Below are 15,025 nucleotides of genomic sequence, written 5' to 3'. Positions count from 1 at the left end.
TCCTGCAATACATATGTTTAGGAAAGTGATGTTGTCCCATTACCCAACCTTCACTTTGTTACCCTAAATCTTTAAACAGCAACTTCTTGTGTTTTCTGATAAAATTTTGACAAAAATCTACTGATAAGCTCAGTCTTCAAAAATGCTTGAAGATAACATACGCATTACAGTCCAAATTGATCATATAATCTATGAAATCTTTTAATAAATATCTCAAATTCAACTGTAGAACACTGAAGTGATTTCCTTTAACTCTTAAAATGCTGTTCTGTTATGCATGATTTTATTTATTCTACATGAACTGTCTCAGTTATATTTGATGCTGGGGCTAATTTTCATGGTTTTCTAATTGGTGCAAAATGGATTATTAAGTATAAATTCTGATCCGTATACATGACTGAAGTAGATTAGGGTTATAATACAGTATTTTTTGTATCTGTACTCAGTATGTGCCTTTAAACTGTATGCTTACAGGCCAACAAGAAGTCTATTTCTATCAAGGGTCATTCTCTAATAATAATGTATGACGAAGCTCTAGCACATCCCTAGTGCTCCTGTATGTTATAAACTGAAACTACAAGAGTGATATTTTTGTTGACATATTTAGATGACAAGAGAGCAGACAGAAATTAAGGTGACTGAAGAATTTGTTCATATTTTTTGGCTTCAGATAGTCCCTGCAATGTACTAATGTATATGTATATGAAGGCTTATTTTGCTTAATACCTCAGCTGTTGTAACAGTGATGTGCCCATAATTTAGCTTTTGTAAAATACCTGTCTACTGTGGACCCTTCCTGATAGAATTTTGGAGAAAAGCATCCTTTGGACATAGTTTTCATCCATAATTTCTGCTATAAAATATGTAAAAATCAGTAACTATTATCACTAACTTGTTTTTGCTCTGTTTTTCCACAAGGACTCTTCCAGTCCTCTGCCTTATATCTGTTTGCTTTACTCATCTTCCAGATACTCAAACCATAATATTTGTTTTTGAATAAACAGCTGATCTTATGAGTTAAACGGAATCAGTTTCCAAAAAGCAGCACTTGAAACAGATTTGTTTGGTTTTCCTCATTTAATGTTTGTGTTTTCCTTCCAAGGGTGGTAGGAATGAATACCTCATTTCAGACTTTCTTGCTTTCTCTTGCTCAGCTCCTGCCAGAATTTTGACTTTCAGTGGCACAGTGACAACTCCCTGGATGAAAGACATTGTCCTCCCTTGCAAAGCTGTGGGAGACCCAGCTCCGACAGTCAAATGGATGAAGGATAGGTAACCAGCAACTAAATGTATAGCTCAGATAAAGACCATTTCCTTAAAATCTTGAGGGCTGGGATGTGGATGTTCCTGAGGACTGTGTTAGGAAAGAGAAGGACCTTTTGCAGAGGTTGCATGTATTCACATGTATTCAGAAATTCCTTGAACTAAAACTGTTTGGCTGCAGTGATTAGAAGGTATCAAAAGGAAGGAAATGTTATGGAGAAGGATAAAAGTAAACACTCAAAATGTAGTGTTTACTCAACAGTAAACACTAAAACCTGGAAGTCTTTTTTGTTTCAACTTCAAGCACACTGAATAGTTTTGGTCTGAAAAAGCAGAATGTCTGATGCATTGACTTGTGCCATGGAGTGCAGTGTACATGTCTTGCACGTCTTCTTTTCCATTATTCTGTTAAGATCTTTAGTTTCACAGTTTGACAAAGTCACTTGGAAACACACATGACCAATAACTGTGTTCCAAGCAGTATGTAAGCAGTGATACTGCAGCGCTATGAAACCGCCTTGTGCATTGACACACATAGCTATTATTTTATAAGGATGGACTTTGTAGCCAGGAACTGCCTTTTACTCTTACTTTGTCACTTTTATAAAACAGCAGAAAAATAAAGAAGGAATTTCCATTTTCACTCAGATTTGGGCCAGGTTATGTGTGTTCTTTAAGTAAATGACAGGTTGTTTCCCAACGTAAAATATTTCTTTGCCGCCTATACTAAAGAGGACACTCCCCCTCCTGCCCCTTTTTTTCTTTTTTCTTTTTTTTTTTCCATTCTTAGTTTCTTCAAATAAAAATCCAATTCTGAGTAATTTTGATTGTAACTTCTTTAATGTATGCACTTTGTTTCCTGTGAGGTAGTAACGGGACACCCAGTCTAGTGATGATTGATGGGCGAAGAAGCATCTTTAGCAACGGCAGCTTTGTCATCCGTACTGTGAAAGCAGAGGACTCTGGATACTACAGTTGTGTGGCCAGTAATAACTGGGGATCAGATGAAATAATTTTGAATTTGCAGGTACAAGGTAAGACTGTTGGATCTATCTCATAATTGTTCTCACAGTTATTAACTGCTATGTGCTGGTAATGCATAGCTATGTCTGTTTATAGCTGTACCTAAAATAGAAGTATTAATGTGTATGAATGCAAATGTAATTTAAAATAATTAATTCATAAAATATTATGCAGGTCATTCTGGCTCAGCCATCAACATTTTAGGATACAGCAAATGTTTTGCTCTTGGTGGAGCCATTCACACACTTGCATTTAAGTCTCTATGTAAATTTTTGTAGCGTAGACAACTCAGTGTCTGTGTTCAGTTATATTCTAGTTCTTCATACAGAAAATATTGATTTATGCCTTCTTCTTAGAAATGTTACATGTATCATTTAAATATTGCAAAATTCAAAAAGAGCTGAAGGCCTTTACTTTAGCTTCTGAAAAGCAATCAACAGAAATTTAATTTACCTCTGTACTGAGACTTTGGACAAAAACTTCATTACACAAGAGCAGAATTTTACTGATGGTGAACATGAGGAAGCATTTAAAGTGAAACATCAGTACAACTTTAACTAGCATGTACTTCCAGCTACTTTTGATATGCATGCTGAAATGTACACAATGTATCCATTATGATGCTGTTATGTGTAAAAGTTGAGGCTGTAGAAATGCGTATTAACAGTAATGTGGAAAAGAGCATACCTATTCACATACCAAAAATTCACTCCCCAGGAGATTTCCTTGCTTACTTATACTAAAGAACATCTTAAGAACACTTCAATTGACTGCAAATTGTTGTACCACAGGGAAGCAAATAACAGCATTAGAAATATGGGCTATGCTGTGGCCAGTCACTCTCCTGTCCAACAATATGCAACCTAAATTTCTAGTGCAAACATAGAATCATAGAATGTCTTGAGTTGGAAGGGACCTCTAAAGATCATCTAGTCTAACCCCCCTACAATAAGCAGGGACATTAGAAAACACAGAAAGAAATTGTCTCAACCACAATGCAACTCTATATAAACCAGTCCACTAAACCTTGAAAGAAATTCCATAGTGTACATTAACTTACCAACAATCCAACAGAGCCTAAAGATGCTCTTCTGCAATGTTTGAAGCACAACTACAGCAGTAAGCAGGAAGAGAAAACACCATCATAAAATGGAAACCTCATAGTTGTGTGTCACCGGGTACTTTATAATTGCATGCCCTTGCTGTTATTGAGCTGCAGTAACTAAAACCAAATAATAGAGAAAAACTAGAATTTAATATGTGGGACCACCATCTTTTGCAGGTAGGGTGAAAATGTGATGAAAGGTTTTACAATAAATCTTGCACAGTGTTGTCTGTGCAGTCTCTCTCCATGGATTTGGCGACATCAGTCAGAAAAATGGAGCAAGTCCATCCTATGTAGGGAATTTTCCCTTTAGACTATAAACTGCCTTTCCTGTTTTCTTCAGCACTGTTTGGCACTGTGAGGGCACTAAAATCAACTTTACTTTGAACTAGTCTGTAGCTATAAACCAGCAGCCTCCACTTTGTGTCAGCACTCATTATTTTGCATTTGTGATGACACAATGAGCATGAGGCCCAGTGGGGAACTTTTTCCTGGAGTTTCATTCTGAGGCTAGAGCTACCCCTTAAACCCAGGCAGAGCAGGAAATGTCCTCTGGCAGCAAACTGCTGGGCACAACAGAACATGTATGTTCTCTGTCCTGCCTTACTTGAAGGCTGGAGTCTGTTGAGCAACAACTACAGCAGGAAAATGGCAGGTCCTGCCAGCAGTGGTCACAGACACTACCACCCACCCCCATGCTTGCAGTGGCAATGACTGGAGGAGGTGTGACTGCCTTGTCTCTCCTCCCTGACTCTCCATCCCAGCTTTGCTCATGCTTCTCAGATCTCTTCCCATGGCAGACACTGTCCATGCCTCACTCCTTGGTCTTGAGGCAGCAAAGCTCAATTTTGTCTGTTTCTGAGGAGCTTGGAGATCTCCAGTAACACTTGCTCAGAAAACAATCTGTAAAATGAGCCAGACACAGTGCTGCTGTGCATGTTTAGAGCAGTGCAAAGGATTTCAAACAGGAACTTCCCTTCCTTTCCCTTTCATTTTCTGAACTTAGAAATGCAGATTTACCAACACTTGGGTGAAATGTTAGTAAATATTTACCCTTCAGGGCACTAATAAATATTCAACTAGCTCTTTGAAGTTTCACCTGCCATTATTCTCTGTTTTAGCAAATGCTCCATGACCTTACTGGTTTTGTGCCATGGTTCTGGTTCCCTCACCTGTACAGCAGGACTAGCTACGTGAATCAGGCAGAAGTCAAAGATGAACGCCCCAGACTATAATTAACATATGATCATATTGCCTCATGATGGATTTGTCAAGGTGAAAGGAAAGCTGGCTGCTTTGCTGCTTTCTGTCCCTGAGCATTGAGCTCTGGAAACCCAGTCACTCTACACTGGTGCAATGTGGGGTTACTTAGGCTCAGCCTAAACTGTCCCATTTTCAGTCCCAGTTCCCTGTCCATATTCCCAATCCCAGTTCTAGCTACCTCAGGTGACTTGTTGGGTTGTAGCATGGCTCCTTCTCTGCCCCTTCATGCTAGATTTTCCTCTGAAGGAAACTGGACACTGGGTAGAGGATGAGAGATGTTTTATTCCTGTGTTCTTTCAGGAGCCAGTCCTGGGAAACATGCAGTTCTCATGCCACACAGTTTAGACAAGCCATGATGTTTATGAGGGGCAGCATAAATGAGCTTTTCCAAGTTTGTCTAGCCTTTGCTGATAGAGTTATATCTTCTTTGTACTAATATCCTCAGTAAATAGGAGGTGTGATCTGGAAGAGGTGTGGCCTCCAATCACAGATCTACCTACTCTATCTAGTTAGCCCTCACAATTAAACTGGCAGAAACTCGTAATTCTTTTTTATTATTATTATTTTTATTTTTTCCTTTTGCTGAAACAGCCAGTGAACAAGTGTACAAATGGTGCACCATTTATAAGTGGACATCTATTTTGTGCCACTAAATTCAGCTTCTCCCTAAAACAGATATGAAAAATAATGGCTGGGTAGCTCATATGCCATTTTCATCTGAGAGGACAGATGCAAAAAGCTCAGAGAAAAGCAAGGGTTAAGAACTGAAAGACAAAATTGTGTAGAAAATGAAATATAAAAAATGAGAGCTTGTCTGCTCTTGTCTTAACGAAGGATGTCAGTTAAACAGACACTTTGACAGAAATAATTTGCATTTGTTGCAACTCAAAACAGTTATTTGATAAATGACTGTTAAAAGAGATTAAGATCACATCTAATAATTTCAATCTATCTTCTATTTTTAACTATTTCCCATCTAGTTCCACCAGACCAGCCAAGACTCACTGTATCCAAAACTACATCTTCCTCTATTACTCTTTCCTGGATACCTGGAGACAATGGTGGCAGTTCTATCCGAGGTAATATATTTCAGATTAATTCCAACTTTTTACTAAATTATCGTATGTTGATAGAAGTCATATATAATTATGAATGGCTACAGAGAAGAGAAACAAAACAGTCTGTGTTGCTGTCAGTGCTTAATGCGCACTATTATTGTGATAACAGCTTTCAGTAAATTGCAGTTTCTCTTTGTGGTGGTTTAATTACAGATCTAATCACTTTCTTCCAGCAGGCCCTCAGCTGTTATGACAATTACTCGCTCTGATTTTCCAGACATGTAATCTCTAACTATTAATTTTTGAGGGTCCAGGTTCATCATCTGGTCTTTGTTGCTGATTGAAGGGTATTTAGAAACGTCTACCCCTTTCTTTTCCCTTTGAAGCAATCATAAAAATGGTATTTAAGCAGTTTTAAGGCTAGGCAAAATGTATTGCCTGGTGTCATTTAGTTAAAGGACAGCTGTGTGTCTTCCTGTGCATGGGATTTTTCTAGTTTTGTTAGGTCTTCAAAATGACTTGTCGTGTTACCTGCAGAATTTGTGATTTGTGTTTGTGTCCTGGTTTGTGACAGGCTTTTTGGTCTGGCTTATTGTTGCCATCTGTGCCTTTCCTCCAGGTTATATTTTGCAGTACTCAGAAGATAACAGTGAGCAGTGGGGTAGTTTTCCCATTAGCCCTAGTGAGAGGTCCTACCGTTTAGAAACACTGAAATGTGGCACCTGGTACAAGTTTACTCTGACTGCTCAGAATGGAGTGGGGCCAGGACGCATCAGCGAGATCATTGAGGCCAAAACACTTGGAAAAGGTATGTTGATTTCCCTCCCCTTTACTCACCTAAAGCTCTTGCATTCTGCTGTAGATCTTGGTTTGATCAGAAGACAGTCGTGGATATTTTAATATTATTGGCTTTGGAACCATGTCCAGTTGTGTCCATGCTGCAGCTGAAGAGGCTGTCGCTGCAGGACTTGACATAACATACAGGCTGATATTCCTTCCTTCTTTCCCTAGTAATGTTTTTCTAAGATGAGTTGGTAGATATTTGGGAGATTGTCTCTGCTATCATAGGCTATAGCAATTCCAACTACTGCTATTGCCCTGAGAAAAATTTTTCCTCTCCTTTTGTAAAAGTTCAGTTTTATTTGTCTGGATGTTGAAGGAAGGTGGGGAGTACATTTACATGTAGAGGAAATAGAGAAAATATGTCATTTCTGCTCCAAGCTGGTATTCCAGGAGCAATGCAAGTAGCACCCTTTTAACCACATAGTGCATAGGGAAGACCTAACATGCAGTAGATGTGATTGGTACAATTCGCTGAAGCTCAGGAGAGATTGCACATCAGTTGCCTATGTGCTCAGATGATCAGTAGCCAGGAAGAATGGTCTGCTGACCTTAAATAAAGGGATGTTTAGAGAAGTTGAGTGTTCTAGCTTTCTTTGTGTGAAATGTAAGGTTTACACATGCTTCAGATAACATCCAAATGGTTCATGAGAAAGCAGATGCCCTGACCTACTACCTGTGTTACAACTACAGACTGAACCAGGTACTGTGTGATTTGGAATGCTGAGATCCATCCTCTTGTTCATGTGAGAACTTCAGGAGTATCTCTATTCAAAGTTATTAACAGAGCCAGTTGAAGTTATCTGTGATACACAGCAGAAATCACCAGTTTCTTGTAGATCCTTGCAGAATTTAGGAAAGAGAGTACATTTTGGTATATCTCATCAGGGCACAAAAATGGCAAAAATGCTTTTATTGGATGAATTATCCTTTATTATTTAGAATTTAAAAAAAAAATGATAATTTTAATCTCATTAGGTGTAACTCTCAATAGTAAAAATATTTGGTTTCTGCTAATTAAATATGAATAAGACTTTTAAGTGTTCTGCAGTGATATTTAATATAAATAGCATATGTTGATGACCTGTCTTGTCCACCTACTGTCAGTATTTGAATATTAATGTGGCATTTTTACTGTCATCAGTCCTGTATTACATAGAACTGTCAAAAAAGCCTTCAATGTGTGTATCAACAGAAACCACATTTGATCACAAAGCAGGACAAGTAACTAGAAATGTCATCTCCTTTCTGAATGTAAACATCTTAACTCAGAAATACAGCTTTCAACATATAAATTATTTTAAAATGTACCATGTGCAATGTCACCATATTAATATTTTTTTAAATTATTATTACCTGCAAGTTCTTAAAAATTATAATTTTCCTTAAATCAAAGCTTCCATGCTCTGAAACAAAATTATGTTCAGTTCCACTCCAGACGAAGGCTAGAGCACCAATGGACATTCTTCCAGTGCATTTGTCCTCTGTAGTGTTTCTATATGGGGTTCTGAACCCTTTGATTTTACATAGCAGTGAGCAGGGGCATTTACTTGATAGGATATGTCATGCCAGTCCATGCAAACCAGCAAGTCAGGACCATGCAGAGATGTATGGATATTTTTCACATTTGAATTTGAAAATCTAGGTTTGTGAGTCTGGTACAAAGCGTGAAAAAAGAATTAAGAAGTGGGGGAGGGGAAGGGGAAGAAGTTGAATATCTAGAGCTTGAGTTTCAGATGAAGTTAAGAGTGTCCTAGGAATTATTATCCAACTTCTGTGGTCTTGAGAGTCCTGTATCTCTAATACTTGAGCATGTCACTTGAAATGTATCATTGCTTCTAGAGCCACAGTTTTCAAAGGAACAAGAGCTCTTTGCTAGCATCAACACCACGAGAGTGAGGCTGAACCTGATAGGCTGGAATGACGGCGGCTGCCCCATCACCTCCTTCACCCTGGAGTACCGGCCCTTTGGGACAACAGTCTGGACGACCGCTCAGCGGACATCCCTGTCAAAGTCCTACATACTGTATGACCTCCAGGAGGCAACCTGGTATGAGCTGCAAATGAGAGTGTGCAACAGTGCTGGCTGTGCAGAGAAACAAGCCAAATTTGCAACTCTCAATTATGATGGCAGTAAGTATATCTTTTTATTTACTTCAGTTTCTTTTGTGGGTTTTTTTGCTTCTCTTTCTTCCCCCCATAAAACCCTTTTTGAATCTGTTAGCCATGGCAATAGGCTGCCAGGCAGAAAACAGGAATTGTTTATTTGTCATCACTGAGGAAAAGCTACAGCACCAGTCAATCAGCCATGAGACACGTAACCATAGGACACTTGGTGTCATTAGTTCCAGTGGTCACAGAAACACTCGCTAGCATTTCATGCATCTCTTCCATGAAATTTTTGTCTCCTGTGCAATTGATGCAGCCATTGATGGCAGTGACCAGCCTCATTGTTATTCCATGCAATGTCCTTGTAACACAGCACAAAACCTATTATGTGACACAACAGAGCAGCTAACTGGCTTGTCTTCCAGGAGAACCTCTGGACAACATTCTCCAAGGGCAATACAATGGCAATGCTATTATCCCTATTACATACAAGGCAGACTAAAACTGATGTCCATGACAGATGGCTCTGCCATGCCCCGCAGTGGGGCACAGGGAATGAAGGGATTGTTGCATCCTGCTTTTTTGCTATGGTTTACTGCCCACCCTGCAAAAGCCAGAACATGAGAGCAAGGGCAAACACACCAATTTGTCAGTCACTCCAGCTCATATCCTGGCACATCTATTGGAAGTGATGGTAGCACATGTGTGCATGTGTACTTCTGCTGACTCTATAGAGGGAAATGGCCACGTTTCTGGGAAAAAAGGCACTACAGATGGCACCAGATGGCAATCTCTTGCATTGCTCTAGTGTGAATTGACAGAGCTTTTCTGGATACATCCAGTGTAAAATGTTGCGTTGCCAGGGATATTGTGCTGTATTGTGCAATCACTTGGTGGCATCTGTACTGTTAGATTAAACAACAGGACTAGTGAGCAAGTTTGAAAAAGATCGGATAACTGTCCAGTAATAGCAATAAAATTGGTAGTCATTCATAACTATGTTGGTAACACATCCCTGCCACAGTTTTGTCCCCCATGAACCAGCACTCTCCAGGACAATACCCATGTATAGTGCAGGAAAGAGCAAACAACAGGAACCATTCTCAGTCAGAAGTTTAGGATATGAATCAGGCAGGGTTTAAACCTCTGCATCTTACACATCCTCTAATACTATCCCAGTCTTCGAGCTAGGTATCAATCATCAGTTGCAAATAAGTAATGCCCTCATGGCTCACCCTTTTGCAAATAGCACATCCCCTCATGTTTTTCTGGGAAAATGTCATTTTGGTAATCTGCCTCACAGCCCTCATAGTATTTCAGACACTCTGAAAAAAATAAAAGAAAGATTTTGTCTCAGAGCTTTGGAAAGCAAGATCCAAGTAGTTGTTATACAACTGCTGCCAGGGCTTGCCAGGTAGACTTAGGATCTGTTTTACTGAGTAGTATAGATGCTGCCAGTAAGAACTCTATCAAGTATTATGAGTTAGCTTCTTCCCACTTTACTTAGCAGATTCTCTTTTCTTTCAAGTGTCTTTCTACAGGTAGCATCCAAGACTCAGTGGTATTTTTTGACATCCACCATTATTGTTACACATACATGACAAACAAACAGTCTCAAACTATACTTTACAATGAGATTATAAGAAAAATGCAGGTCCAGAGCCTTAAGCTCCTCACTGACAGCAGTGAAATCAAAAGTATGCTTTCAATGACTTGATTCGAAATGTTGTCAGACTGCTTTTTGGTTAAGTGATGCTACTTAACTTAGTTTCACATCCTGTGACCCGCGTGACATTTGATTTTGTATGTTGCTGTGTGACAAATTTAGAAGTGAGAAAATGAAGCAATAAAAATATTTGTAGCACTAAATTTACTGGGCCACTGCTTCTGGTCAGCTACAAAATTTCTCATTTACAGCACTGATGGTTTTGTTTGTCAAGCATGCTTTGCCAGGACTATATTGTGCCTTAGAGAGGCAGCATGATGTCAAATACTTATCTCCACAGTGAGAGAGGAAAACATGGCTGGAAAAGCAAATTTCACTTGTTAAGATTTTTGCATTTGTTGTATTTGAGGCAAAACTAAAATGATAAGTTAATTATTATTGTTATCGTTAATTAAAATGCATAATTCTATTCACAAACCCCCACATAAGGGGTTTTGTAGAACTATTTCAGTGCTTCTAAAGCAAAATTTGTCCCTACAGCATCCCAGCCCCCCCCTTCATTTGTTCCTTGGTAAGCTGCATAGGCTTAAGGCACTTCAGAGTGTGTCTGATTAGAAATCAACATTTTTTATCAATTCTTCATGCAGAAATGTTTGCTTTCATGGAGGGTGAATTTTTAATTTGCAGAAAGCATGCCAGTAGAATTTTTTAGCCAGCTCTGCTTTTGCATGTTGACCCTGCCTCTACTATGGATTCCTTTTGTGATGTGAGATTAGTGCCTTCCAGCTTCTAGGGGTCACAGCTGTCCTTAGGATAGAACAGATACAAGGATAGTACTTTGAAGATTAGATAATACGTGTATGAAAGTTTTAGGACACCAAATCCTAAGAACAAGCTTAGGGGCTTTAGCAGTCTTAAGATAAAGCCTTTGTAAACTTTGTAGAAATGCTGGAGTTACGTGGTCTTTCAGTCTTTTTTTTTGGACTGCAGTAGCTGATTGTTATCTGTTATAGAGCTCCTTAAGTAACTTTTACCTTAAATCGCTTCATGGTGAATTAGGTCAAAAGGTTAATGGCAGATCTACGTGCAAATTTTTGCTTTCCTTTCATAGATATTTCAGCTAACCCTTTTCAGCTTACAGATTTTGTGACCTTCCTGCCCTTTGATTTCTGAACATTTGCACTTAATGCTTAAGGAGATATTTTTAGCAATGTACAGCTGTAATGTGTAGCACTGCAAAGGAGCTTCCCAACTCAGAAATCAGCTACTCGGTATCACTGACATTAGGTCATATCAGCTTGGTAGCTGCATTAAACTGTGCTAATTCATTCTAGCCCATGAAGGATTGATTCTACCATGAAGAACAGTTAGGGCACAGGAAGGGGGTTGCTAACTCTGAAGTCAGAAGGTGCAATGGGAGATGCTGGAAGGGCTGCTATATAGGGGAAAATGGTGTCAGAGACATTCAAATTACAACTTTTATGAAACATCAGTAAAGCAGGCTAACAAAAGGCAGATGGTGAAGTGACCTCGTAAAAAAAATCCTCCCAGTTTGCCTAGGACTTTGTTCTGAGAAAAGCTTTGATAATTCCAGTTCTAGCCAACAAGAAACGTTGAAATTGTGTTTTCTCAATGGATAGCAGTTTTTTTTAATTTGGTAATTTCTAATACAATTGCTGAATGTCCAGAAATTGATAATGTGAAGGATAGATAAGCTTGCAGTACATTTTTTAAATTAAACTTGTACTGTCCATATACAGCATTATGAGGTTTGCTCCTTACTTGGGAGAGGTATGGAAAAAGATAATCACTTACCTAAACACTAAAAGTTTAACTGAAATTAAAGCCACTCTTAAATTGTTTTTCATCAAAGTATTAAGGGGAGCACGATATAATTTTAGGTAATCTTGAACCCAACAGTCTTAAGCTAATGATGTGTGTGACTTTAATTCAGAGCAAAATTTGGCCCTTCAGTATTCAGGAGGATTTAGGAGGATTTAGAGGCAGTTATTAGTATTACCTGAAGGAGCTTGAAGTACTTCCTATTTCTTCAACTAATACTTTTCTCTGCCTTTAGAGTAGTGCAAAAACTGCATCTCAGTTAAAGCAGGATGTAAAAAAACCCTGCTGTGTGTTTATTCCAAGAAACGGAAGATAAGGGAAAAAAAAGGGAAATTATGGGGAAGAATTACAGTGGAAGTAGAAAAATATTCAAGATGTAATTCCAAGAAAATAGATTTGCCAAAGTACCTGATACAGGTCTGGATTGCTGTAGCTTTTCTTTTTATCTTCATCCCTTTAGAGAGCTACTTTTCTCATTAGATGCAACTGAAATAGCTCTTCTGAGAAAACAGGACTTGAATTCTACATTTTCACTGTGGTTATGGCACTCACATTATACTGCACCATATCACTTCTATTTTTTTTTTTTCCTAATACTGTATGGTACATAATGAGATATAACTGTATCACTCAATGAAGCAATTAAAATGTAAAAAAAGATGTGTCTGTTTTGCTATCTCACCCGTCTATCCTTTTAGCCACTTTCATGTTTGAGTAGCTGGATAAAATTTAATAGCCTTCATCGAAAGTCATCACAGTTCACAATACTTTTGTGTTTCTACCCATTTCAAAGAAATCTGCATTTTATAGCCTCAGTTGTGGTTGCATTCAGCAGTTTAATAGTAATCAGCAAATGAGTGAGAAGCCTTGCGTGCCCGTACAGCCTTCCAAAGAAAGTACTGCATTCTTTTCACGTCTTTAGAAGTAAAGAAAAAGTATTATGTATCACCAAGAAGCCAAGTATATTCAAAATGCAAATATGTCCCAAAATGAAAAAACTGAGCTGCCTGCCAATGCCAGTAGTTTGTAGATTCATTTCCCTCATTTTACTCTCAAAATTTGATTATTTCTATCCAGTGTTACTCTTCTGTATTACTGATGAGTATAATGTCAGACACTCTTTAGCAAATTAGCATCAGGTTGGCTCTTTGAATTTCAGATTAGTATCACTGCTGCACCTCTAAGATGTGATATAGGAATGTTTCTGTGCAAAGCATTCATCTGGTGTATATAGCACAAAATTAACTTAGTCAAATATGATTCTTACAAAGAAAAGCCCAGCAAAAAGTATGAATATGTTGCAGCTGTGCTATTTTCCCACAGTAAGAAGTAATATACATAGGTAGCAATTCTGAGATCTCTTACAGCTTTGAAATTATTTACTATGACTTCAAATAATTTTTTGTATTTGTATGTATAGTGGGCATAGTTTTCTTTTGTTAACAAATGCACTTCTTGGTTTCTTATAATCTGTGGGTCTCTGCAGTCAGCACCCTGTTACCCGTGTGACTGGTTAGGTGTGCATGGCCATTACACGTGCAAACAAAGTGTCCACCCTGGACATGACAAATCCTTCTTAATGCATCTGAAACATGTAATACACCATATTCCCTGAGAGCTCAATCTTTTGTCTTTATTAATAGGCATCTAATATCCTGACACTGTTTCCAGGTACAATCCCTCCACTCATTAAGTCAGTTGTGCAAAGTGAAGAAGGGCTGGGAACCAACGAAGGGCTAAAGATGCTGGTGACCATTTCCTGTATCTTGGTTGGGGTCCTGCTGCTTTTTGTGATGCTGCTGATCGTGCGGAGGAGGAGGAGAGAGCAGAGACTGAAGAGGCTGCGAGGTAAGATGAGACCTGTGGCACTTGTTTCTACATGTGCCTACTCCCTGAACGGGAAATTAAAAGTAGGGCTGCATGTGATCAACTGATCAAACCACAGTTGGTGTTGTTTTCCTGCAGTATATGGTAGATGTGAGGTAACAAAGCATGTGTTTTCTACACAAATTCCTTCTGTTTCATTTGGTAGTAAGTTTCTAAAACATGACTCTTGTATCCATTGTTATTATTTTGCATCGGGCAAAGGAAAATAATTCTCATTCTCTAGCACCAATGTGCTTGTGTTTTTTTTACATTTTTTTATTCTTGGTTGTTTCCCTTGTGAATGGTCTCAATAACCTAAGATCATATTCAGATATTCTGAAGAGGGGGGAGATTTCAGTTCCAGAATTATATAATGAAAGCAGTCACATATTAGTAGGCTAGAAAATTCAACCAGATAGTTTCATATTTGTTACCACATCTTTTTTCCCTGTCATGTGTTCAAACTATTACAACACTTACATTGTTCACTGACCTTTCCTTGTCACTGTTCTGTACTTTTCTCTAATCTGTATTCAAATTCAAGTGTTTTGCTAGGTGAATGAGTTTTAGATCTGTGAGTCCTTTCAACTCCATCAGTCTTCTAATAAATACCCTTGGCTGAACCACAGCCAGTTTTTTGACCCTTGCACTCTGCTACTTCTGCACTTGGCCCTGTAGGTTTTGCAGTAGCACACAACAGCAGAACTTACACTGAAGGTATTGTGGAAAAGCCTTTAGAATCACACGCAGAATTAATAACAAAGTGATTTATGATCTGAAAAATTAAATCTAATCATTTCCAAAAGACACCAAATTGTTTAGTTATTTGTATTTTATCCAAAATGCGATCATGATATATAATCAAACCAGGGTCAGCCCTATGTATTCCATTTCCTTTTACTGATCTCTCTTTTTGTCTCTGTCTTTTGTTACAATATTTTGGATGTTTTTGCCAAAAGACAGAGATACAGGGCTCTTAGACGTGCAGAT

The 15,025-nt window shown here is 38.4% G+C and overlaps 1 protein-coding gene across 1 annotated transcript in view; it reads left to right on the top strand.

Annotated features, from left to right (window-relative positions):
* Nucleotides 1–15,025, top strand: part of DSCAM (Down syndrome cell adhesion molecule) — a 393,639-nt gene that overhangs the window by 338,140 nt on the left and 40,474 nt on the right. Inside the window, exons 21-26 of the mRNA XM_010000447.1 lie at nucleotides 1,155–1,272; nucleotides 2,134–2,297; nucleotides 5,635–5,733; nucleotides 6,332–6,520; nucleotides 8,395–8,685; nucleotides 13,841–14,017. Of these exons, the coding sequence (XP_009998749.1) occupies nucleotides 1,155–1,272; nucleotides 2,134–2,297; nucleotides 5,635–5,733; nucleotides 6,332–6,520; nucleotides 8,395–8,685; nucleotides 13,841–14,017 (1,038 nt within the window). The remainder of the gene's footprint in view (nucleotides 1–1,154; nucleotides 1,273–2,133; nucleotides 2,298–5,634; nucleotides 5,734–6,331; nucleotides 6,521–8,394; nucleotides 8,686–13,840; nucleotides 14,018–15,025) is intronic.

Source organism: Chaetura pelagica, unplaced genomic scaffold (genome assembly GCF_000747805.2).
Source record: "Chaetura pelagica isolate M959 unplaced genomic scaffold, ChaPel_1.0 scaffold244, whole genome shotgun sequence".
Taxonomy (NCBI): domain Eukaryota; kingdom Metazoa; phylum Chordata; class Aves; order Apodiformes; family Apodidae; genus Chaetura; species Chaetura pelagica.
Note: the sequence above shows the minus strand (reverse complement) of the source record. Positions and strands in the feature narration are given on the sequence as shown.